The 25,986-nt window shown below is 42.3% G+C and overlaps 1 protein-coding gene across 1 annotated transcript in view; it reads right to left on the bottom strand.

Annotated features, from left to right (window-relative positions):
* Window positions 1-8,219: 8,219 nt before the first annotated feature.
* NUF2 (NUF2 component of NDC80 kinetochore complex) overlaps window positions 8,220-25,986 on the bottom strand; it is a 29,624-nt gene continuing 11,857 nt past the window's right edge. Inside the window, exons 8-14 of the mRNA XM_045981944.1 lie at window positions 25,562-25,658; window positions 24,064-24,126; window positions 21,417-21,554; window positions 19,100-19,240; window positions 18,010-18,185; window positions 16,948-17,083; window positions 8,220-9,984 (exon numbers count right to left, since the gene is read on the bottom strand). Of these exons, the coding sequence (XP_045837900.1) occupies window positions 9,850-9,984; window positions 16,948-17,083; window positions 18,010-18,185; window positions 19,100-19,240; window positions 21,417-21,554; window positions 24,064-24,126; window positions 25,562-25,658 (886 nt within the window). The 3' untranslated portion in view covers window positions 8,220-9,849. The remainder of the gene's footprint in view (window positions 9,985-16,947; window positions 17,084-18,009; window positions 18,186-19,099; window positions 19,241-21,416; window positions 21,555-24,063; window positions 24,127-25,561; window positions 25,659-25,986) is intronic.

Genomic DNA, 25,986 nt, shown 5'->3' with positions numbered 1-25,986 from the left:
AGCCAAAATTAAGAGTCAGATGCTTAACCAACTAAGCCACCTAGGTGCCCCTAGATTATTTTAAAATATTCTGTATATTTTGTTATTGAGCTTTTAAAATAGAATGAGGTGAGGAGTTGTGACACACACAACATCCACAGGCTGGCGAGGTTGGGAAAGCGACAGAAGAGATTAGGTGCACTTTTTCTTTTGAAGGCCTGAGTATGCGATCATCGCATTCTTCCCATTACATCACCTTTATCTGCTGGATCAGGGCTTACAACCGTCCTCTGTCAAGGGCCACATAATGGAGTCCAAGCTTGTCCTGCTCACCCCATAACAGGCCAGTAAGTTAAGAAGCAAGGTCAAGTTGGGGAAGGACAGCAGCCTTACTGGGAAAGCCAGCAAACAGGGAAGATGGTAGATCATTGTCCCAAAGAGCATCTTCCCTGGGCATGAAATTTGAGATTCTTTTATGTTGGGGAAAGGGGACACAGGAGGGGCTGGCCTCAATATGTGACTGACTTCTGTAGATACCAGAGGAAGATTGTGACCCCTTTGTCCTTGGTCAGTTGACCTTCATATGGGAATCTGGTCATGTCGTTCCCATAAATCTTAGACATGCTTAGTCTTTTCTGCACCCATCTCCTTATCTCCTCAAGAGAGGTAGTTGTGCGTAAAAAGTTGTTTTTGCAAATCTCAGCTATAACATGCAAATGTGCAGGTCTCAGCGGAAGTTTCTAAGCTCTAGGTCACAGCAGTAAGGGAAAAAGAAGCAATATGGAGTCAGACATGCTAAGTTTCTCCCTGGTAACAGCCAGACATTAAATATTTTTGGCCCTGTGGCTCCTGTGGTCTCTGTCCCCACCACTGAATTATGCCACAGTAACAAGAGAGCAGCCGTAGATAATCTATAAACAATGAGTATGACTGTGTTCTAATATAACTATTTCCAAAAGCAGGGAACAGTCTGGTCTGGCCCATTGGCTGTGGTTTACCAACCCCTGGACTACTCCCTACTTGCTGCTTTTCATTCTGTCTGAGGGCTGAGCCCTATCCATTTCAAAACTCAAAATCAAAAGTATTTACTGGGCCCCAGTATGTACAAGGCACCATGAATGATAGGAAACATGGCCTTCAAGAACTTCACAATCTGGTGGATGAAGTATTTTTAATGGATTTAATGGATGTAATGGATTTTAAAATTACAGCTCAGGGACGCCTGGATGGCTCAGTGGGTTAAAGCCTCTGCCTTCAGCTCAGGTCATGAGCCCAGGGTCCTGGGATGGAGCCCCGCATCGGGCTCTCTGCTCAGCAGGGAGCCTCCTTCCCCCTCTGTCTCTGCCTGCCTCTCTGCCTACTTGTGATCTCTGTCAAATAAATGAATAAAATCTTTTAAAAAATTATAGCTCAATGTAATAAGTACTACAGTGCAAGTTTTTAAAAAATACTATGGGGAGAAGAAAATGAAAAGACAAGCCACAAATGGAATAAGACATTCATAAAGCTGACAAAAGCTGGTACCCAGAATTAAAAATACATATATTCTTGAAAGCAGTATGGGAAAAAAAAACAAATAACCAAACAGAAAAGTGGTCAAAAAATATGAACAGGTAATTCGCCAAAGAAGCAATCTAAATGGTCAATAAACATGTGAGAAGATGTTTATCCTCAACAACAAAGAGGAAGATAAAAAATGAAAATCACAGTGAAATGTCATTTCACATTCATCTCAATGGCCAATGTAATTCTGATTATACCTAGTGTGAAAAACGTAGGAAATCTCCAGAATGCACAAATATCACTGGCACTAAGATAAAATGGCAGACCATTCTGGAGAGTCCATCATTCTACTCCTTGATGTATATTCCAGAAATGTCACTGTGTGCATAGGAAGGCAAACACATTTTCATAGTGCATAGCACGTCTAGCAAAAAAAGCAAAAAAAAAAAAGGAAATGCTCTAACTGTCCTTTGATGGGATTACGCAATAGAACCATGCAGTGAAATACTACACAGAAGTAAAAATGAAACAAGAGCTATCCATATAAATATAGACATAGCTCACGAATGTAATGCTCATTCGGCCCAGGAAGACTTGAGTGTCCGCTGAGTTCGCTGTGTTGGGCGCATAGTTTTAGGTTCTGTGGATATAACAGTGAACAAAACAGAGCCATCACTTATAAGTCATTCCCAGTAAGTGAAAAAAAAGCAAGTTGCAGAAGAACATATAAAACATGACATTCAACATTAGGCCCATGTATTTGTAGGGATGCTTCCTATGAATAGTAAAAGTATAAAGAAATTCATGGAAATAATAAACTACAATTTCAGGATAATGGTTACCTGAGAGCAGTGAGGGGGTTTGTCATCGTGGGGCTTTAATTGTATTTGTGCTCTCTCTCTAAAGCTAGGGGATGCTACAGGGAAGTTTATTATTATTCGCCATGTAGTAGCCTTGTATATTTCTGAAATACAATACCTTTCCTTTTTTTTTTAAAGATTTTATTTATTTATTTGACAGAGAGAGATCACAAGTAGGCAGAGAGGCAAGCAGAGAGAGAAGGGGAAACAGGCTCCCCACTGAGCAGAGAGCCCGATGCGGGGCTCGATCCCAGGACCCTGAGATCATGACCTGAGCTGAAGGCTGAGGCTTTAACCCACTGAGCCACCCAGGTGCCCCGACAATACCTTTCTTTTAGGATAACAGAAGTGTCTTCGCATTCAATCATTATGTAAAGATTTTGATTATTAAATGTCACAACAAAATATTTTAAACACTAAAGAACCTGCCTGATACTCTGACTATCCAGAATAGATTCAACTAGCTCTTGAGAAATTTATTCTAGTTTTCATTACATTGAAACTAGTGTTGTGATTTGGTAGCATTAGCAATTAAATTGTAACCTGTTGTATCAGGGTTTCTGGGCTAGGACACCATGTCTGACATTTATAATTTCTTAGTAGAAATTCCCTTGTAACCAGGAAGAAAAAAAAAAAAAAAAGATGGTAGCCTTCAGGGAAGTAGAAAATGAGGAATAATTTGATCTGTAAGAGTCGGGGAAAACTTCTCAGTGGGTACTCCAAGTCTGACCTGGATTCTTAGCCCTGTTTCATTCACGGCAGTGTTATCTGCCCATGCATGCCAACGATCTACTTCAAAGACTTCAAGGGGACATTTCTCCTGGGGTTGACGGAGGCAGAACTGACTTAGTGGGCCTGTTTTACCCTGAAACCACCTTTGGAAAGTAAGTCAACTATCTGGGACATGCTATGTAACTGTCAAATCACTGGGACTAGGGCAGGATGGACTGGTCTTGTGTTTCAAAGGAAAACTGAAGTGAACCAAGATACATATGGGGCAGGGGGTTAGTGGTAACCCTAGAGGGCCACGATAGAAATGGAAGTTGGAAAAGAGCCGTATTTGTCTTTCTGATAAGGGAACCTCAACTCGGGAGCCAAACAGTGCTTCCCAGAATCTACGTATCTATATCTCTAGAATCACATCTGGCTGTAGTTTATCCTCCAGGCTCCAAAATTCTGGAAATATGGCTAATAGGTACCTGATTGTTTCTGTTAAAGGTTAAAAAATGTCAGATCCTATGTGGAAGAAAATCGTTTTTTCAAATAACTAAATCTTTATTATCTTTATATTTTTAATTGCAGATAAAGAGAAATTAGAGTTGCATGACAGAGTCCTAGAACACTACCAACTTTCAAGACATGAGGTACATCACTGCGTGGTTAAAAAGTCATAGCAGGAGGGGCACCTGGGTGGCTCCGTGGGTTAAAGCCTCTGCCTTCGGCTCAGGTCATGATCCCAGGGTTCTGGGATCGAGCCCCGCACTGGGCTCTCTGCTCGGTCTCTCTGTCTGTGCCTGCCTCTCTGCCTACTTGTGATCTCTCTCTGTCAAATTTAAAAAAAAAAAAAAAGTCATAGCAGGAGGGAGAATCTTTAGCTAAAACTCCAATGTTCGCTTTTTTTTCCTTTCCATTTGCTTAACAAAGAGGGGGAGCTTGGATGTGTTGCCAGGATTGGGGGACTCTGACTGAGTGTGTAGAAGACAGGAGCTTTTTTCCTTGAATGCCTCGATCCCACAGATGGACAGGTGTGAGGGAGTACGGCGGTGTACCTCTAGGCATACGCTTTGTAGCGTGGAAGGGCATGTGGGGCCCTGACCTTGCTTCTGGGCAGTTGGAAAAAGAATCTTTGCTCATAGGAACTTTAGCAGTTTCCCTTCCCCTGAATATAAAACTTAAGCAAACAAAGTCATCCTTCTCTGCACTGGCAGAGGATGGCCTTGCTCTCTCCAGGAGAACCTGGGGCCTGGTGACCTAAGGTCTTACAGAGCCATGGATCACTAACACAAGGATTGGAGCAAAAGGAAGACTAGCAACATTTGGATGGAGATCAAGTCTTTAAGAGTTGACAATGTCGGGACGCCTGGGTGGCACAGTCGGTTCAGGGTCTGATCTTGATTTCAGTTCAGGTCGTGATCTCAGGGGCATGAGATCGAGCCCTGTGTTAGGCTCCATGCTCAGCACAGAGTCTGCTTGAAATTCTCTCTCTCCTTCTGCCCTTTCTCCAGCTCCTGCTCTCTTCCTCTCTCTAAAATAAATAAATAAAATCTTTTTTTTTAGATAAATAAAATCTTAAAAAAAAAAGTTGACAATATCCATGGACACTTTGGAGAGCAGGAATTATGCTTTTTTTCACTTCTTGCCATGCACCCAGTTTGGACCTGGTATATCACGGATTCTTGGTATCTGTCACTTGAATTATTATTATTTTTAAAGATTTTATTTATTTATTTGAAAGACAGAAATTACAAGTAGGCGGAGAGGCAGGCAGAGAGAGAGAGGAGGAAGCAGGCTCCCTACTGAGCAGAGAGCCCCATGTGGGGCTCGATGCGGGGCTCGATCCCAGGACCCTGGGATCATGACCTGAGCCAAAGGCAGAGGCTTTAACCCACGGAGCCACCCAGGTGCCCTGTCACTTGAATTATTGAGCAAAGGTGGGGGACTAAACTTTGTGCAAGTAAAGAGAGCCCGACCACGGAGGGGAGCCTGGGGTGACTAGGACTTCATGGATAAGAAATGTCTAGGGAGACCAACATCTTGGCTTGCGCAGAATGCAGGGGTTCCCTGAATGTGGAACATGAGTGCTGAAACTCTTACAGAGGGAGCCTAACAGAGGAGCCTTCCAGGGAAAGCGGAGAATTCATGTAAGAACCTACTGAGGGGCAGCCTACTACGCCCTTGGAGACGGTGAAGTCTCTTCACCAAACATCATTTCGCTTCCTTTATGTGCTAGGTTCTAACCATGAGAACATGAATCCTGGCCTCCGAAGGAGAACTGATAGGAAGTTGCCTTGGTGACACGGGACAGCTTCGCCGTCCTGGAAAAACGCAGATGATTTCTGAGAACTTTTTAGAAGATATTAATGCCCCCAGGACATTATTTTTTCCTTCCGATCTCGCCAAAAGGATGGCTTTCAGCATCTCCATAGTTCCCGAATCCTCTCTCCTTTGCCCCGCAACAAAGCCCATAGCCATAAGCCAACACTGGTGCGGCAGTGGGTGTCACAATTCGAGTCAGAATCCCACAAACAGCAGGGCTTGTTCCTCCGCTTGGGTTCTATTTCTTTCCAGCTGTAAGAGCTCAGCTCTCAGGGGCCACAGCCAGTTTGATCAGCTCGGCGTCTCGAGCTTTACCAGTAACAACAGCCATTTACAAAGGGCGCTAAGTAGTCCGCGTTTATTATCTGACTTAGTCCTTAGAGCAGCTTAAAGACACTGTAGTCGCCGATTCACACGCGAGAAACCCAAGGCTCCGCGCTGTTCGCTAACGCGCGCGTTCGCTCGGCGGGTCACCGGAAAGCACGGATTCCCAAGGTCTTTCCGAAACCCGCGCCCTGACCCGCTGGGCTGCATTCCAACTACATACAAGGGGTGCCACATGCCGGGTCTTCACGCCCGCGAGCGCCCGTCGTGTCTGACCAGGTCCGGCCGCTGCGCCAAACGCTTCGTGCGCATCAGCTCAGCCTCGAAGGGCCAAGAACCCGGCAGCAGGAGGAATCAACGACAAGAGGCCGTTAATGTCCTATTTCAAGCGCGGCCCAGCAGCGCCCGGATCGTCTGCGAGCTCTGTAGAATGCAGGTTGTGGGGTCTCACCCAGACCGACCACGTGAGCATCTGCACCTTCACAAGACGCTGGGGACCTGAACGCACAGGAGACCTGTAAAAACCCCAACCCGGCTGTGGGTAGCTTCCCCTAAAGCTTTAACTGGGACCCCGAACCAGCAAGATCAGCTTCACCTGGGAACTTGACTGAAAGGCACGTTCTAAAGCCTCACCCAGGCCCTTCTGAATCAGAAGCTCCGGGTCTGGGGAGGGAAGCTGGTGGAGCGCGCAGGTGGCTCAGCGAGGCGCCCTCCGCACCTCCGCTCTACCTGGAAAGAAGAGCGAGCAGCGACACCCTGTGGACTCAAGGGAGGTTTGCACCTTCTCAGAAATGCACCTGCAGCTTTTCGCAGTAAGGGGAAACTGTCCTGAGGTTTGTTCTTTGTACCAAAAATACAAAGCTGACGTCTTCCCCGGAGAACTGTTTGCTTTGGGATCTTGTGCCCATTGTGATCGAGCAGACTGGACCCTTTAATTCAGAGAACATTTACTCATTCATCACCAAGTAGGTGTCAGGGATTGCCGTGGAGGTAGTGCAGAAGGTAGAAAGCCGATCAGATCGGTCCCCGGAGCAGTGTACTAACAGTCATATTTGTAAGGGCACCTGCTACCCCCGGAATACTGGCCACGTGGCGGGCACTGTGCTAATTGTTTTCCCAAACTCCCTCAGTCCTTAGGAGCTAGAGATGTAGCTACTATTGCCATTTTATAATAAAGATAGTAATGTGAGGGCTGGTTCTGAGGCCAAGTGCTTGATCACCCAGCAGCGCTTCTTAAAGTGATCCCGGAGGATTGACGTTCTGAGAGTCACTTAGTGAGCTTGTCTCACGTGTAGGTTCCCAGGGACCTGCCACATCAAGGCATGTGTGCCAAGCATCCCAGGCAAAAGTTGGACTCCCCCAGTCTGAGAACTGCTGTGCTGCACCCAACTCCCTCCATCGCAACATTGTCCTTCCGAGGGCTGTGGACTGTTCCCAGAATGGTGCGGTGAAAACATCGTAAAGCAGTCAGGAAGAGATGACCAAGGGGACCTCCAAACGGAGATCTAAGGGGTGGCGGTAGGGATGGATTAGAGAAGGATGTGGGGGTAGAGACTGACTTAATCACCCTATAAGAAAAAAAGGTTGTCCCCCGGAGTCCTCAATGCCAGTGGCTATCAAGCGTCGTTTCCTAAGTAACTTGCTCATCCTCGTATGGGGTATCTCAAATTCTTGTCTCAGGGAAACTCAGTTTTAATACTTGCATGAAATCTGAGCTGGAAATCCAGCACCAAGCACTAGAAGGATGATTCAGATAAAATGATCTTAAAAAGATAATAAAATTGGGTCCGAAATTGGTGTTGTGTGGTCATCCTTGTAAGCAAAATTTTAAATAATTTTAAGTTACTTCTTAGAACCCATTTTGAGTGTAAATAGATTGTCTCCAGGTTCTTTCTGACACTTTTTTTGAGATGTAACTATCCCTTTAAATTTTCCAGCTTTCAAATCTTAAAATCAAGTTATTCTGGCATTGGTCATGCAAGCTCTGTTATGCCCCCTGGTGGCAATATGGGTAGGAAGATGAGAGGCCGGTTTCAATCAAAGGGAGAGAGCCAACTTAATTGAAGTCGGTGGCGGGCCCTGAATTTGAAATGGAATTTCATATGAAACTTTTCTGGTCTTACTAAAAATAGGAAACATCCCGTTAAGCTAAAATCAGATGTATTAACTTCAGCCTGCAAGGTGCATATTTCAATTTCCCTTGCTTTGTCATAAAATGGATTAGTTCCTTGAAATATGCCAGTTGAATTTGAAATTAAATATTTGCTCTACATATAGCTACGAGCCGGACTCATAAAAGATGCCTACAGTCTAAATAGGGGAAGTTCCTTCATGATCAGGCCTCAGCCTATGTCACATACACACTGCTCTCTCCTTTCATTCAGGACAGTCGTTGCCCTGTTAATAAGATTTTTAAAATGCTATATGGCCCAAGGACGTCATATATATTCAAGGAGACTTTGGGAAAAAAATTCAAATTTTGTAATGTAGTCTTCAACGGAAAGAGCCAAGTATAGGTTTAAATGTGGATTATACTGAGGGCTTCTTGAATGTGGCTTTTTATGTATCTGGGTGGGGAGAGGGAAATTTGGAAATTCTTTCACTGTGCCCCTTGTCCAAAAAAACAACAAACACTCAATAGTTCCATCAGTAAGTAGTTAGATTAAAACAGTGTAATGGGCATTTCTGTTCTAACAATGTGTGTTTAAGAAAAATAACACAAAAACTGAAGGTATTTTTATTCTACTCTTAAATAACCAATTATTAACTGGATGTCACCACCTCATTTCTTATTCCCTAAGAACGTGACACTGATCACAGCAAACGCCAGAAACCCACTTCATTGAAAGGAATGCAGCGCGATCTAACTGAAACTGTGAGCTACCCTGGGCTAGCAGTTTGCAGTGGTGTCCAATAAAGCCACTATCTCTATGCTTCCCTTACAAATTTCAACTATTCCATGGTTCCCTGTGGGGTTACCACAGCATCCCAGCAGCAGTTTGAAAATCCAAAACACTTTGTACAAATCACTGACATAATCTAACTTGCAAGTTTAGAATGCCCTAATGCCTTGGGGGTGGGCGGTAGAGACCGGGAGCCTGGTGAGATCAGCATAAGCATCTCAGGCAGGAAAGGACAATGCGAACTGCAGCATGAGGGACGCACGGGGGGAAGACACGAGAAGGGGCCGAGCTGGGTACCTCGATCCACAGTTCTGCCAACTGAATGTTATAAAGGAGTGAGGTCCACAAGAGGGAAAGTGGAAGGTTTCCGACTAAGTGTAGTTAGCCGTACTATTTAGCAGAACATGTAGTTAAGTATCTTGACAATCTTGTTTGAATCTCATCGGTTCCCCTTGCAATCCTGTGTTTTAATTCATGCATGAAAAACTTTATTTTGAGAGTATCCACTAGGCTCCACCAGAATGCCAAAAGGTTAAAAACATCTACTGACTATTGGACATGCAAGTGTGAAATTCAAGACAAAAAGGCAAAATATAATTGCATGTACACAATGCAGAAAAAGTTGGAGGTCTCGTTGGTTTTTGGAGCTGTGGGCGTAGATACAAGTTTTTAAGCCGGCGTCAGAGGCTGAGGATCAAGGACAGAAGCCCACACTCAAACTTTCTTTCAAATGATATGTGAGAAAGCGTGATACAGGGGGCACATTCCCGGCACCAGCATCATACAGAGTACCGCGCCAACTCTGGCTCAGCTGTTTAATCTCAGGACCCTCACGGCTTCCTCACCCGTAAAGCGGTAATAAAAGTGTGCACCCAGAGCTGACCAAGAAGGATCAAATGAGATCCCCACTGCAATGCTCAGGAACTCGACACTACTTGAGGGCCACAAACAAAGCCCAACAGCCAGGACAACAAGAGGAAAACTCATCTTTCAAATGCACCTACTCTGGTTTCATTCCGACTACGTACAGCGGTGGAGATATGGATGGCTACACAAGTCATTTGAATTACCAGTTAATAAATGTCTACATTAAATGCATTATCTTACAAAACAACAACCTATGACAGTATACAGAACATTATGTGCTGCTTCTGATACTTCTGTTGACTTCAGTTTAACTCTTCCCTTTCCAAAGGTGAAATGAAGGCGGTAAGCTGTTCACAGGAAGACAAGTGACTGTCCCGTCAGGCTGACGTCCTGAACATCCTCTTCCTCAGTTCAGCTGTCTTCTGCTCTAGCTGAGCACCACAGTCCTCTGTGGCCTTTTCGATGCCTTCATGGTATTTCTCCAAAGCAGCTTTCAAACTCAGAAATATTTCCTAAGTGGAAAATGAAATGGAGTAAGAATTATCCCGTGCACCATCCTAAACTGATAAGAGTTACAAGAATTCCAATCTCTTTAAGACTTCTTAATATTTTAAAGCCTAAACAATCTCACATGCACTCCCGCCCACCCCCGGACACACACGTGAGCCTATTCGTTTTTAAAATTCCTTCTTTAGGCGGTACAGACACATCGAAGAAGTCTGCTATTTAGAAAGAGCAGAGCAGAGACATGTAACAATGACTTGGATTCAAAATGTGAAGAATGTATTTGTAATTGCCAAGGAAAAGCTTTTATTTTGGAGCTTTTCGTGTCCAGACAAGTCTCTGGGTTACTGCAGACTCCTAGACCCTCTGCGTCTAGCCCCGGTCACCACTGAAATACAGGTCAACAGTGTGATAAGTCATCTGTACGACCGAAAAACTCACGTGAGAGACATTTTAGTAAACCCATCGGGTAATTCTACTATAAGCAATGATGAGTTTTCATATGAACCTATGTGAATGTGCTAAGAATGAAGGAAAAAATGAAAGAACAAGGCTTACAGACGGACTACAATAACAGAAGAAGCCTGCAAACACTTTCTTCTAGCTCATCCTCCTCCAGTGCAGTTTTTTTTTTTTTTTTTTTAATTTTATTTATTTGACAGAGAGAGATCACAAGTAGATAGAGAGGCAGGCAGAGAGAGAGAGAGGGAAGCAGGCCCCTGCTGAGCAGAGAGCCCGATGCGGGACTCGATCCCAGGACCCCGAGATCATGACCTGAGCCGAAGGCAGCGGCTTAACCCACTGAGCCACCCAGGCGCCCCCCTCCAGTGCAGTTTTGATCCTCGGATTATTCGTTTTTCTTGAACAAAACAACTCTCAAATCTAGACACAAGGAGCAGCAGTACTCTAAGTTGATAGGGTTTTTATCACTGAAATAAAACAGCAGTTTTCTTCCAATGGGAGGAAGGAGAAGTAAATGAGTATAATGTCCTCAATGTTAATTGTCCCTGCCATTAAATTTTTCTTAAACCTATAGTTTGCCTACTACTTGCCTTAGTTTAAATTTTAGTGTAGATATTTTCCGACTTTGAACAACTTACAGAGATTATAATGTAATATATTACAATTCATAGTGTTTCAAAAAAAAGAACCAAACTATTTCCAGACTCTCACATCTATGCAAGTTTGAGAGCTATTGCTTAAGATTCAGCAAATATAAATAGATGCTTAAGGCTAGACACTCTCCAAAAATCCAGACACAGATCGTTATTAAGTCCTGATATAAAAAAACAAGAGTCTATTTAGATTTCTAAGATCTAATTGGGCATCACATTACTACAACTATGATGGAGGACGAATTATTAAGAAAATAAATCAAACATTTTTGAAAGCTTTATTTCTTCAATCTTAAAAGAAAAACAAGGAGAATTAGTTGCTAGCTTGTATAAACACCATTAAAAAAAAACAACTCGGCACATTCAGCAGCTATAGATCAATTTAACTTCCTAGTTCCATAGGACTGTATGTTTATTCTTACTAAAAAGGATGCTGAATAAATTTGGCAGAAAGATAGTACTTTTAAGAAAATGTTAAGACTCAGTGTGGTTAGATAAAGATACACAATCTCAATACCTAACCAGCCACTTCGACACACCTAAAGAAACCATTTCCTTCCACGAACAAAGATACTCTCGTGGAGGAACCAAACCCCACAGGTAGAGCCACCAGAAGCGACAAGTGGAAGCCCATTCCAGAGGCACCTGGGTGGCTCAGGGAGTGAAGCATCTGACTCTTGATCTCACCTCAGGTTTTGATCTCAGGGTCGTGCGCTTGAGCCCCATGCTGGGCTCCGCACCAGACATGGAGCCAACTTAAGGAAAAAAAAAAGCCCACTCCAGGGCACATCGACAGAAAGAAGCAAGCACACATTTGCAGTTACAAGCAACCTTTAGAGTACATTAACGGGAACAAGCACAGCCCTCACAAATGCTATTTCAGGTTCCCATTAAATTCTGTATCCAAGTGGAACTTTACATTATTAATCCACAAAATAAATACACCTTACGGTGATGACTTCACTAGAGTGAAATATTTTTAAAATCCAAGTCTGGCTCTGTGGTGTCTGTGTGGTAACCACCAGGTGCCTGTGGCTAGAAAACAAACATTTGAAGACCTCCAGGCCCCTGGGCCGCACTAACCCCGCGACAGCTCCTCCACAGACACAGGGACCCAGTGGCTGCCGTACTGAACAGGACAGAAGAGTATCCCCATCACTGCCCAAAGGTCCACCGGACCACACCAGTCCAGGGAACTTCCTCACTTTGGCATCAGATAAATTTAAGAGGACAGCTGACCCTGGAGCAACATGGGTTTGAACTGCCCGGATCCACGTATACACGGATTTTGTACAGTCTGGGATTAGAAATGTATTTTCTCTTCCTCATTATTTTCTTCCTAACATTTTCTTTGCTCTGGCCTCCACAATGTCAGAGTACAGTACACAATACGTACAGCATACAGAACACGTGTTAATTGGCTGTGTGTCTTACTAGTAGACTATTAGTCAACAGCAGGCTATTAGTAGTTGAGGTTTTAGCAAGTAAGAAGTTACATGTGGATTTTCAGCCGCGTGCTGTTGGCACCCCCGTCCCTGGGTTGTTCAAGGTTCAATTGTATATAATATACATGGGGTTTTACAGCCAGTCATTACCCTACAAGTATGTATTTAATTCATCAGCCAAACACATTACTGAGTACCTTCTAGAAGTAGCCCTGTGCCTAAGTACACTAGAAAATGCAGATGGGCTTTCTACCCTGAAGGAACATATAATCCAGACCAGACTGGATACCAAGAGCTTAAAGGATGGCTAAAATTATGTACTAAATTTTAAATTTTAAATATTTTTTCATTATAATCAATTTAAATGTAAATGCAAATAGCCATATATTGCCAGTAGCTACAAACTGGACAGCACAAACCCAGATTATCTGGAATCAACTAAAAGCACTCTAGGAGTATTTGAGGGAGGAGTATTTGAGGGAGATCAAAGATATGTCATAGGAATCAGAGAAAGTTATACAGAGGCTATACTTTCTAGTAAATTGTAAATAACGGAAATGATTAAGCTTAGATCTAAAGCTTTAAAAGCCTAGAAGGCAGGGATCATGCCTTCCTTATTCACTACTGACTCCGAGTCAGGGGGTGCCCAGAAGGTGCACGGGCCATAGGTGAACGAGGGACTGAGTGAGTGCTCTACGGGGAAACCGGGAGCTCCCGTTTTAAGCAGGAAAGTACAGCAACAGGGATAGTTTAGTAGGATAAATCTGGCAGCCCTTAGCATTCAGGACAGATCTGATGCACAGAATCTTAGGTCAAGGAAGAAATTTAGCAAGTTTTTGCCACAATCCATGAGCATTACAAAATTAGGTGACAGGAGTAGAACAGAAAGGGGTTGTGGTGAACAGTATCAACAGCGTTTAAGAAAATCCGAACACTAACCTGATGCTTGTCTGGATGTCAGGATTATCTACAAAAAGTCCAAAATATCAACTCTTTGTGATGGAAAAATGATGATGCTATCGAAGCATAAGAAGAAATTTGTGAAGCAATGTAGTAAAAGGGAAAGAGAAAGGAGAGTGAGGAGAGCTGGTGGAAGCTGCTGAAAGTCATTCTATAAATGTTATTCTGTTGTGATGAACGAGCACACTGAAAACATCCGACAGGCAGCCCCACCAAGGAGCAGAGTTGGGGTGAGCAGACAGAACAGGACGCCGATTTAGAAGCCGATCTAAATAAAGGTGTTAACGGAAAGCAGTAGAGATAAGGATCTCTGGGAGAGAATATTTAATGAGAGAAGGGATGTGAAGATCATTAGGATCTCACAGAAACTGCACCCAGAACAAATGGGCAACTGTAGCCCATCTTTTCCTTCTCATGGAGGGGGATGAGGAAGGAAGCTAAAAGGAGCTCTTGAGAAAAATGCGTCATGATTTGCTACAGTAATTTTAGACTCTCCCACACTGCTCAGGACACATGGGTATCACAGTGCAGACTGGGAAAAGTTACAACTTAGCAACTTCAACAACTGTATCCAAAGTTCTATTCAGTGCTCTAAGTCAGTCTGAAGGAAGAAATACCTACTGTATCCAAGGGCCCAATTCTACTCAACATTTTTATTTTGGAGAAAAAGGCATGTTTATCAAATGTGCAGGTGCCATGAAATATCATTAATGTGAATGATACAAAGATTTAAAATGACCTTGATACTTTGAAATCCACACGGAAGTAAACAGATGAAGCCTTAGAGAAATACTAGTAAAATTCTGATTTAAAAAGTCCCAAGAAATGGTTGCATTCAAGTATGGTGAAGCAATTTAACCAGGCAGAACTACATGTGGAACGGATCGGGGTCATTTAATTGATCACCAGCTCAATATGAGCCAAGGGCGAGATGCTGCTGCTAAAACTCCAAGCCAGTATTACACTTCATTAACAGAAGCATAGTGCTTTGGGACTGGTCACAGTATTATCTGGAAGGCTATGTTTAGTACTGGGTCCTACATTTTAAACAGAATAATGACAGACAGGAAACAGAGGGGAGAAGACAGTAAACAGGATAGTAATGAATCTGAACATTAAGCTATATAAAGAATGGCTGGAAAACTGGGGCTCATTAACCCAGATGAGAAGGCTGGAGGAACCCATGATCATTATCCTCAAATGTCTGAAGTGATATTAAGCAGAGGACGATACAGATTTGTTCCAGAGAGATCTTGGTTCACTTGAGTACAGAAATCATATTTTAAATCCGAAATAAGAAATAACACTTTAACCACTAAAGCAGTCCTAGCAGAACAGCCTGGGTGGTTACGAGCTCGATGATATTGAAAACAATGAAGCAGAGCGTATCAATGGTTCTCAAAAGCCACAGTAAAAAATTCCGGTCCATGAACCCCGTTGCTGATGATTCTAATTCAGGACATTTGGGGCGGGTAGCTGTTTGTTCATTTCTGAATTCTAATACGCAGCTGGTTTTAAGAAACACCATGCTAGATGACCATCCAAGTTTACAAATACTAATGAAAAACATAGTGCATATAAGGAGCCATCCAGGCATGGTCTGACAGGACATACTAAGGTAGCAAATACACGATCACTACTGTTGAGAAACTGAACATGTTCTTGGCGAGACAGACAGACACAGCACAGTAAGGGAAGGCCGGCAGGGGTGCCTTGATGACTGACAGGCCAGAAGTGCTGAGGCACATGGTAGCGGGTTCACGAGCTCAGCCTGACCATGTGATAACAAATAAATATTAACTTATTGATTACTTTGATTAGGAAGTAGGATTAAATATCTCCCATGATCTTTCTAACCCGCATTCTAGAGATAAACAGAGGGCTGGGCCTTGGTGAATATCCAGTTCAGGGGCAGGAAAAAGTAGTTGAAATGTGGAAAGAAAGGGAAGAACACAAAAAGTCAGGACAGCAGATTGGGTCAACCATGGCGGGAAAGACAGTCATTTACTTTTGTTTTCCTTCGTTCCGTCTGTCTGTCCTTCCTTCGTCCCTTTCTCACAGCCTCGAGACAGCGCTCGGGTATGTCTATGCATGCTTCCATGGTCACGGGCAGCAATGCCACCTCTGGAGGGGATACGAGTTCTGGAGAACAGGTGAGGGGATGGTGTGCGGTGGTTTTTAGTATTAGGACTGCTTGCAAATTGGATGTGGATGGTGGAAGGTAGAGACAGCAAGCATTTAAATATTTCCCAGGTATCAGGGTTTTAGGAAACCTGGATCCAATATGTCAACAAAGGGAAGGAGAAAAAGAACGAGGGGGGGAAAAGAAAGAGGCCACAGGATTTCACCTGATAAAGGGCTTTTTTTAATGATTTTTGGTAGGGCATTTCAGGGTAATCTGGAAGATATAGGCCAAACTTCAAAAGTTCAAAGAAAATGAGATATAATACACACATCAGGAAAGACTTCTTGGAGACACGGGTGGTTAAGAAAAAGAAAGAGGTCAACACTTATGTTTGGCGCTGTCCTGACATTCTGGAAGGACAGAAACGTGGACGTCTGTCCTCATTAAACTTAGAACTGCTTATGAAACGATAAATTAAATACACTGAAACAAGCCAAGAATAAAAGCAGTAACATTAGGCACTTATAATAAAGAGATCATGGAAGGTCTCATCACATAGGGACTGCCCTCAACTGCTCTGTTTCAGATAACAACTCAAATACATTTAACACTGATGGTGACAAATACTTTTTTAAAAATATTTTATTTATTTATTTGTCAGAGAGATAGAACAGAAGCAGGGGAAGCAGCAGAGGGAGAAGGAGAAGCAGGCTCCCCGCTGAGCAGAGGGCCTAAGCAGGGCTCCATCCCAGAACCCTGGGATCATGACCTGAGCTGAAGGGAGATGCTTAACTGACTGAGCCACCCAGGACCCTTGGAAATACTTTTGAGATCCTTTTATCAGGACAAAAAAAAAAAAACAAAAACTGCAGAAACTTTTCAGAAGACATTACTTAAAATCCCTATCCAAGTTCATCTATCAAAGAAGCTCAGAATGAGCACAGGGTATTATATAAGACTGATGAATCACTGACCTCTACCTCTGAAACCAATAATACATCATATGTTAATTAACTGAATGTAAGTTAAAAAATAAATTAATTAAAAACAAAAGCTCAGGATCCTTCTGGAGCACCACACTCTTACTGCAGAGCATGATGCTTGGCTAGATCGGGGGAAGGACATGGGGGAAATATGTAAGAAGGAGGCACACATCCCAACAAACACTGGTAATGGAAAAGGGGCTGTAAATGCAATCAGAACCAAAGCACTGGGGGGGTCCATCTCCACTTCGGAGAGCCGGCAGTATCCTGAGCATGGGGCTGGCAGAGTCGCCGCCGCGAGCTGGTGAGACCCTCAGAAACGCACCTGTGGCCACCCACTCACCTGAGACTTCAGTCTCTCCCTCTCGGTGGCATCTTTCAGTTGTTGAATTCCGAATTTGATTTTTTGAATTTCTTGATTAATTGTGGTTACTCGCTCGTAGACAGCTCCTCTTTTTTCTTGAACTTTATTGCAATCTCTAAAGGAAAACAGACAGCTAAATTTTAATTCCGCTCAAGCATCTGAAAAGGAAAACATGAAACTCTAATTTTGGTTCCAAAGAGATCACATATATTTGTTCGACAAACCTAAACTCCTTTTCGGACATAAAAACAAAGAGCTGTGAACCCCAGTGGGTGCTGTGGCCAAGGGTTGTCATTTACACCGGAGACTTTAAGGTGGAAGGTGCACTCCCCCAGCCAAGCTCACGAATGTATGCCTGGGCATGAGGGGGCGGGGAGTGGATGTGACTCGGACAACTTGTCTGCCAGGTGGTTTGGTAGCAAATACAAAATCCGCCAGTTCTGCCCTTTGTCTTCATCTGCATGAGCCGGAACAAAGGAAATCTTCACCACGTGCAGGCTGAAACACGGACATTTCATACACGTACGTGGGGAGTGTGTTCTAAAAACACATTCTTAGAACTGACGGGAAGAAGGCTCTACCACAGGAATACCCCAGCATGCTGGCTAACAACGGCCATAAAACACCGAGTGAAATATTATTTCTTACCTGGATTAAAAAAGAAAAAAATAGGACCTTTTCTCCATACACAGATGCTATAAAGCCAGAGCCCAGCTATGGGCACAAGATGGACAGGGTGACTCACCTGTTGCAGCCCAGCCCACTCCTCCAGATGCACTGAAACGGGCAGGGGCACCAGAACCCTTCTGGGGAACCCTGCAAAGGCTCTGGAAGGGTGGTATCTGCACAGGGAAAAATCTAGAACTGAAAACAGCTCTAAGTCTCGACCTAACATGGTAAGATTCATAATCAATCTTTTTTTAGTCACCCAAAGGTGGAATACCTTGTTGAAATTATAGGAGTTTTGGGATCCTAGGGGAGAAAATGGACTAGCTTTTCCCAATTACTGTCTAACACATTAAACTGAAAACAAGTTCGTACTCAATCACTGTGCGTTTGTACTGCTTGACATCCTCGTGCTTCTTATTTATTTTGAATTGTGCTGTGGCGAGTTTTTCCTTCTTCACAATCATCAGTCTTTTGAAGGAATTTTCTTCTGTCTTCAACTTCTTCAACTCTGACTCATCACTCTCAATTTGGTCCTCCAAGTTCAGGCTCTGTAGTTGATGGGAAGTATTTAAAGTCGATACAACCAATTACGATTTATAAACAAAATGAACATCTATTGCCTGGGATGAGCTACACAGAGATACAATTTGAAAGTGAGATAAAACCGTTTAAGCCCTAACGCTGAGCAGCAGAAGGCAGTGTCGGGAGGAGAACACAGCAGGGTGCTGGGGACTCTGGGAAAGAACAGGACCCCGGCGAGGCTACATGGAGGGGATTTGGGTCTGAACTAAGGTAGAGGAGTAAAGAGAAAAGGGGAAATCCTAGAACCATTAAAAGCAACCTTTTGCTGACTCAGGATGGCAGACAAGGGAGTGTACAGTTGGGATAGAATATCTCAGATCACCTCACCTTCTAACCCCTACTTCCTCAAAAAAAAAGAAAAGAAAAGAAAAGAAATCCTTTGTCAAATGCACTGTTAGTGATCCTGGGGATAACGGGGGTTACTATGATAAAGCTGAGAAGCAAGAGAAGGATTTCCAAGCTTCCGGCCCGGAGAATGAACGCTGCACTGGCTCTCCATCTTCCGGGCAGGCACTAAGCATAAACTTCAATCCCAGGTACGGTGTGAGGCCGTGAGTTGGGACTCTGGGCTTACTGGTGAGAAGATCATTTCCAACTGTTAGAACAGGTTTAAAATTCCATTACTTTCCTCCAAAATACACATGGCAACATGCCATGTTAATTACTCATTCATTTCATCTGAAGGTTAACATAGGTCTTACCACTGCTGTGTTCAAGAAGAAAAATGTTTTATTGCTCAGCGTATACTGCCACATCTACTATACTCTAGAATGATTCTGCCTTTCTTTGGGCAAACAGTAACACAAAGTAAAAGCAAAGCCAAGGAACTAGAGTAAACCATTCCATAATAAAAACATTGAAGATTCCACATAACACCAACCTCTTTTAAGATGCTGGTTACTTTTTCCCTGTTATCTGCCAGGTCCTGTATTTTCTTCTGATACAACTGCACCTCCAGCTGACAGGAAGGCAAGCTGTCCACGGAGTCTCTGTAGATCTCGTACTTTTCCATCACTTCTTGCTTTCAAAGACAGAAACGTAAAAACCAGTTTGATAGTCTCCTGCAGTACTGCCAGTGTGTTTGCTCCAAAATAATTCCTGCACTTACTACTGAAAGCTTAAGAGCAGAGAACGATTAAGTTTCTAGGTCAGTAAGAAAGCGCTATTACTGGCATGTGTCTACGTATATATAATTATGCTTCTTAATTGCCAAATATCCTTACACAAAGGAAAACTGCCACCATTTTACTAAATCACTCACTGAAGTACCTTCCACGGGTTATTCACGATGATTTGAAAAGAGTTCGTGTCTGCTAATACTCAAACTGCTCCTAATTGCTCCTGGGCAATTGTATTACCAATTATGATCTTCTTATTCATCTGTATAATAACTATTACTATGGCTGATTCTTTTTAAAAAGATTAATTCCTCTTCTAAAATTAGAAAATGAACATGTTCACCACAACCACTGTAATAATATGGACTTACTTTTCTTCTCCCCACCAGCCTATCCCTCCGCCCACCTTCTTAATCAACTGGATTGTCTTCAGTGAAGTCCTTACTCATACTATTGCTCATTTCTGTTGTCTTTTCCTTACCAATCTGTAACCACTCTTTGCATCTTTGCATGTCTTGGATATAATCCCTTTACCTCTCCTACGCATTATGAACATGTTCCACTGATCTCCTTTTCTCTATATTAATTTTTTTTAAAAAAATCTATCCCAGTTCAAGATTATACAAACATTCTCCTAAAATTTCTAAAATTGTTCAACTCACAGAGAATTGATTTTTGTAAATGGTGCAAGATACAGACCCAGTTCCTTTTTCTTCTAAGTGAACAGCCAATTGAACCAGAACTGTTTTTTCTTAAATAAACTATACTTTTCTCATAAATACTCAGATATAGTTTTGGGCTCTCATTTCTGTTCTGGTAATCTTTGTCTATTCCTGGGTGATAATTCTTAATTATTAGGAATGACTAGAACAGCAAATTCAGAGATAAACCAGAAAAGTTCTAGTAATTGATGCTTTAACAGCCCTGCCCCACCAAGGCTGCTAACTTGTCTGCCCATTTCTACTTCTGCCCCACTGCACCTCCATCCATCTCCCACAGACACCCATCATCTTGTACAACATAAAGTGTATCATGTTCCAACATCCCCCTTTTAAACTAAACAGTGGTGTACCCTTGCTCCTAAAGTAAAACCCAGCACCCTGAATCATCTGCCCATTGCTTATTATCCTATGGTCACCTCATGCCACTCCCCTTCTTATGCATGAGGCTTTGTTCCTAGAATATACTTCGTTTCCTTCTACCTCAAAGAACTTGCACATGCTGTTCCTCTGCCTCCAATGCTCTTCCACGCACAGATTGAGTAGCATAACCAGTCTGTTCTTCAGACGTCAGCACCAGTTTCTATTCCCTTCCCCTTCCCACCCCTAGATTTCCAAAACATTAAGTTAGGCTACCCTCATTACATTATTTCAAAGAAGCCTATACTTTTTAAAATTTCTTTTTGGTGCTTTGTAAAAAAATATATATATATTTTTTTAAAGATTTTATTTATTTATTTGACAGACAGAGATCACAAGTAGGGAGAGAGGCAGGCAGAGAGAGAGAGAGAGGAGGAAGCAGGCTCCCTGCCAAGCAGAGAGCCTGATGCGGGGCTCGATCCCAGGACACTGGGATCATGACCTGAGCTGAAGGCAGAGGCTTTAACCCACTGAGCCACCCAGGCGCCCCTGTAAAAAAATATTTTTAGAACAGTTTTAAATTCACAGCAGAAGCGAACAGAAGGTACAGGGATTTCCCATGTACTTCCGATCCCAACATGCACACACCCTATATATTTTCATAATATATAAACTATAATTATATCATTAATTATAAACTTAATACTTTTCTTCCTTATATAAAGTAAGCCTCAGGAGGACAGAGAATTTTCGTTCTGATCACTCAGGGGAAAGTCCCCCCAAACTTTTTGCCTCATTGGACAAATGTCTCGAAATTGTACTTCTTTTCCGTACACCTACTTTACAGAAGAGCTACATCTCAGCGACAAGGGCAAAAAGCTTAAGAGGAGAAGAAGTATAGATAAATTAGAAATCACAAAATGAACACACAATTAAACAGAAGTTGCTAAAAAGAAAAAAATACATAGAAAAGCATTAAAATCAAAAAAAGGAAATTCACCCTGGAATTTTTAAGTTTCTGGACTGTATCTTTCATTTTTTCTTTATAATTCTTTAGCTTCTCTGGAGAATCCACAATTTTTGTTTTCAAACTCTCTTGTACTTCTTTCAAAGAAACTACCGACAATTTTAGTTCATTCTGTTGAGAAAATATATTTATATATTAGATACAATAACAAAATTGTTCACTTACCATTACAGAAATGGAAAAGAACAAAGAAACTGTGCTCATTGTAGTGGGGGAAAAATTAAGATCACCTGTTTATTTGCTCCCATTTGTCTATGGGCCAAAGCTCGAGCCCCTTAGCAGGACATTCAAGGTCCTTCACTGCGTTCTCCTCTTGTCCTCACGGGGTCCTCTGCCGCCAATGCCCTCTATACCTACAGCCTGCTAATACCAGTCCTGGGTTTGAGCAGATGCACGTGATCTCTCTTTGGTCAGTACGGTCCTCCTGAATACCATCATGCCACCCTTGTACCACTCCTGAGTTTCATTAATCCTTGGAAATCCTGCTCCCACTTCCTCTGCGTTCCTTCTATGAACGGTACAATCACTGTGCATGCAATGCTATAATTATGTACTTAATCTGTGTGACTGAATTTGACTGCACAGCTTGGGGTGCTGAGAAGTCATCTTTGTTCTCCCAGAACGCAGACAAAGCCACGGCACTGAGGAGGCACTCGGTACATGCCGGCTGAATTAAAACCCATTTTTCCTTACTCTCCTGAATTTAAACCATTCACGGAATTGAGGTGAAGGCCATCAGAGAACTTGGTGAAAACTTTTTTATAAATCTAAAATTATATAAAAAGATAAAAAATATTCATATGAACATCCCTAAGTATTAGCTGATGAATTATGTTTACTTTGTTTTCAGATACTCTCTATGTATCGATATGGGAAAATTTCCAAGAAATATTAAGTGAAAGAATCAATTACAGATCAACAAACAACACAAGCCCATTTCTAGGAACTAAATAATGAAACAGCAAGATAACTGCATGAGTCTGCATGAGAGCACATAATGTCATGGAAAGGCATGGGAGGGAGGAGGCTATGGGGGAAGAGCAGAGGGACTTCTGTGTCTGACCCCCTCTCTCACTACACATACACGTACGCATACACAAAGCCATGTCATTTGAGTATTTTATAACAGGACTATGTTACTGGACGTCTTCTGTAATTTGTCTACTGATGATTTTCAACTAAAAAGAACCACAAACGATTTTACATTTTGATCAGCTAACGCAGAGGCCAAAATTAAACGTTTGACACAGCAGATCTGTTATTCAGCAAATGGCCATACGTGTTTCATCCTCTACAAAACAAGAGGCCACCCTCCTTACAACTGATGTTGACTTTCATTATGTTTCTTCACTTTATAAGAAGCCTAAACCTGATATTATCATTACAAAATAACTTTGTTTAACGGTAGATTTAAGTGGGACAGAAAGAAATGAATAAAAACGTCAGTACTACTCAGGTGAAAGCATTTGCTAATCAAATGAGACAGAAAAATAAGGACTATATTACATCAAAGTAAATTTCAGATGGTTCTAGAGCGTAAGTGTTAATACGGAAGACATAACAGTACAATGGTGTTAAAAGCATGAAAAATAGGACAGGGTTTTCTATGTATAGAATTAAAGCCACAAACCATAAAAGCCATGTTTATAAATTTTACATTAAAAACCTATGCCTTTTAATGGAAAAAAAAATCACGAATTTAAAAGAGAAGTAGTTAATATCCCCAATTCATAAAGTTCTTTAAAAAAAAAAAAAAACAAAACAAAAGAAGCCAGGAACACAGGTAGTTTACAAAATAAGACATAACCACAAACCATTGAATAAGATGCCAAAATCATTAAGAAGCAAAAAAGTCAAAATGAAAATGAGGGTTTTTTTTTTCCTATAAAAGCAACAGAGAAAGCAAACTACAAACCTCCCATTTTGGCAAGACGGTGGGGAAGAGAACACTCATACTGCATTGGTAGTAATGTAAACAGGTATCTTTTTAGAAGTCGGTTTCGCAAGGTGGGTCAGTTTTAAATGTGTATTCCCTTTGACCCAGAAATCCTACACGTAGGAATACGGTCTAAGACAAAAAGCAGCCCCGTACACAGATCTCGGTGTGTGTGTATGTGTGTGGGTGTGCGGCACACACACTGCTGTCCAGTAGCAGAAACATCAGAAGCCAGTGTGTGTCCACCAACAGGACACCAGAAGGATCTATGCCTCGGTGTGACGCACAACCATAAATAGCCATTAAGACAATGAGTCTCTCTGGTGGCGTGTAAGTATTTATGCTCTTTTGGGTTCAGTGAAAAAAGGCAGGTGTGAGACATGAAGAGTCTCACAACTCTGATGTAACATTGCATATGGCTCTCTGCATAGAGAAATGTCTACGCACATCTCAGACCATGTGGTGAGCCTTCAGGTGATTTTCACTCTCCTCACACATTTCTGTGTTTCCATTTAAAAAAAAAACAACAGTAGTCAGCTATTATATTTAACCTGAAAAAAGTTAAACCAGATTCATTTTAAGGAAAAAGGGAGAAACTTTTACTGTAACAGCGCACACAGTTAACATACTCCCCCACAGAAAATATTCAAACCGTTAAGTCTGGTTATATGAAAAGATGCTTACCAAACGCTTGGTTTTCTCTGAAATATCAGACTTCTTTTGGGAATTTCCATCCTGGAGCACTATCTAAGCAAAAAAGCCAACAATCATTTTCTATGATGATCCAAAACAGTTTTAAATTTAGCCTCTCAGTGCTTTCTCATAAAATGAAGGTAAGGAACAGAGAGGAGTTAAATGGATTAGAGCAGATATTCTCAAACTTCCTGTTTACGATGCCCCAGGCCACAAGAAATACCTAAAGGTTCTTTTAGTAAGCAGTGGAGTCCGAGTACTGCGGGAGTACTGCGTAAGTACTCGTGTCCTAACAACTTAGTAGCCCTTTGAAAACGTCATGCATACAAATTGGGAAAAATAATATGTTTATTTTATTCTTAAATAATCGCAACTACTTCTAAATTGGATGGGTACCGACTGAGCACTGCACTAATTCACAAAGGTTGGAATCAGACTGGACAAAGACTTCCTCATTCCTGTTCTGTGAGGTTGTTCATGCACTGCTCTTCACCATGACAAACGCCAGAACCCAGGTTCACAAAGATACGAAGGGAAGGCACCTGAGCTGCTGGAACTGTGGACTGCCCTGAGCCAGGAGTTCAAGCACAGCACACGTGCTGACCGTCAGTTTCCCAAGAAATCTTGAAATATCCTGAAGTGCCCCCCGCAGGGTTTCCTGCCAAGTCCAGGCTGCTTCCTTACAGTTTGGGAACAGCAAGTTTAGAAAAAGGCAAATCCTAAAAAATTCTAGTCAGCAAGACAGCACAGAACGTGGGCAACACAAATAGATAACCACACTTGACAGAAGTTTATATCCGTGACAAGGAGCACAAATGGGCACAGCAACATGCCCTAGAGCTTTCTAACTAAAAGTAACGTGCTCTTACCGCTCCTATCCACCAAAAAAAAAAAAAAAAAAGTTTGTTTTTTTTTAAGCAAACAAGTATGAAAATACAATGAAACCCCACTCACATGGAGTCGAGAGGCCAGGAGGGGGAGCTCTCACCCCGCAGTAGGCCCTGTGGACTCCAAGGGGCCTCATCAACTAGGCCCCCGCCCAGGACAAGAGGTCCCCTGTGGCTTCCCCAGTGAGAAACCATCACCACCCTCGTGCTAGGTTAGTCTTTTCAGACCCCAAGAAAGTCTCTTAGCGTTCTCAAAGTTCTAGCATAGCAATTACTTTGCGGTGCTTTCTGCTCGTGTTCCCTAGCTTTGAGCAAAAACAAAACCAAAGTGTCCAAAAGGAAGAATTTTTTGTGATATAATGAATCAGACTCTGTTTGGACTGTTGCTTTTCTTCCAAGGACTCTGATTCCAAGCAACCCCTCCCAACCTCCTCCTCCCTCTCCATAAAATAACATCTCTCTTCTTTGTTTGTTGGACTCATCTATGATTTTTGCTACAGCTCACTTGTACCAAATTGCAATTCACTGCTATTCCCAAAGAAACCCATTTTTACTGATAAGATAACTGGCTGTTTAATTTTTAAGGTCAACACAGCTGATACCGTTTTTTGACGAAATTCATGATTCAGTGACTGCTGCAGCTCCTGAATATCATCCGAAAGCTGCTTGAACTCTGCTTGCTCTTCAACTGGAACAGAACTAAACATAGCAAAACAGATGAAAATAACATATATCGAGTCCTTAACTCTGCAAGGCCAAAATAGTCTCTGTCCTCAAATGACTCAAGTGAAAAAAAAAAAAAAAAACACAAAAAAACAAAAAACTATCTTTCATGTTTCTGAATTCTCATCCTCCATGTGACAGAGATTTAAAATAGATGACCTGGCCTCCGCAACACAGAAAATAAAGATCCGACGGGCTCCTTCAGCCTTCCACCAGCGAGTCCGCGTATGGACTCATCTGCATTCGTACCTGCCTTTTCTAACTTGGCTCCTAATACAAGCAGTGGGACATTCCCTTCCCTGTC

Source organism: Meles meles, chromosome 17, assembly GCF_922984935.1.
Source record: "Meles meles chromosome 17, mMelMel3.1 paternal haplotype, whole genome shotgun sequence".
NCBI classification, from domain to species: Eukaryota; Metazoa; Chordata; class Mammalia; order Carnivora; family Mustelidae; genus Meles; species Meles meles.
This window is presented reverse-complemented; position numbering and strand designations above follow the sequence as displayed.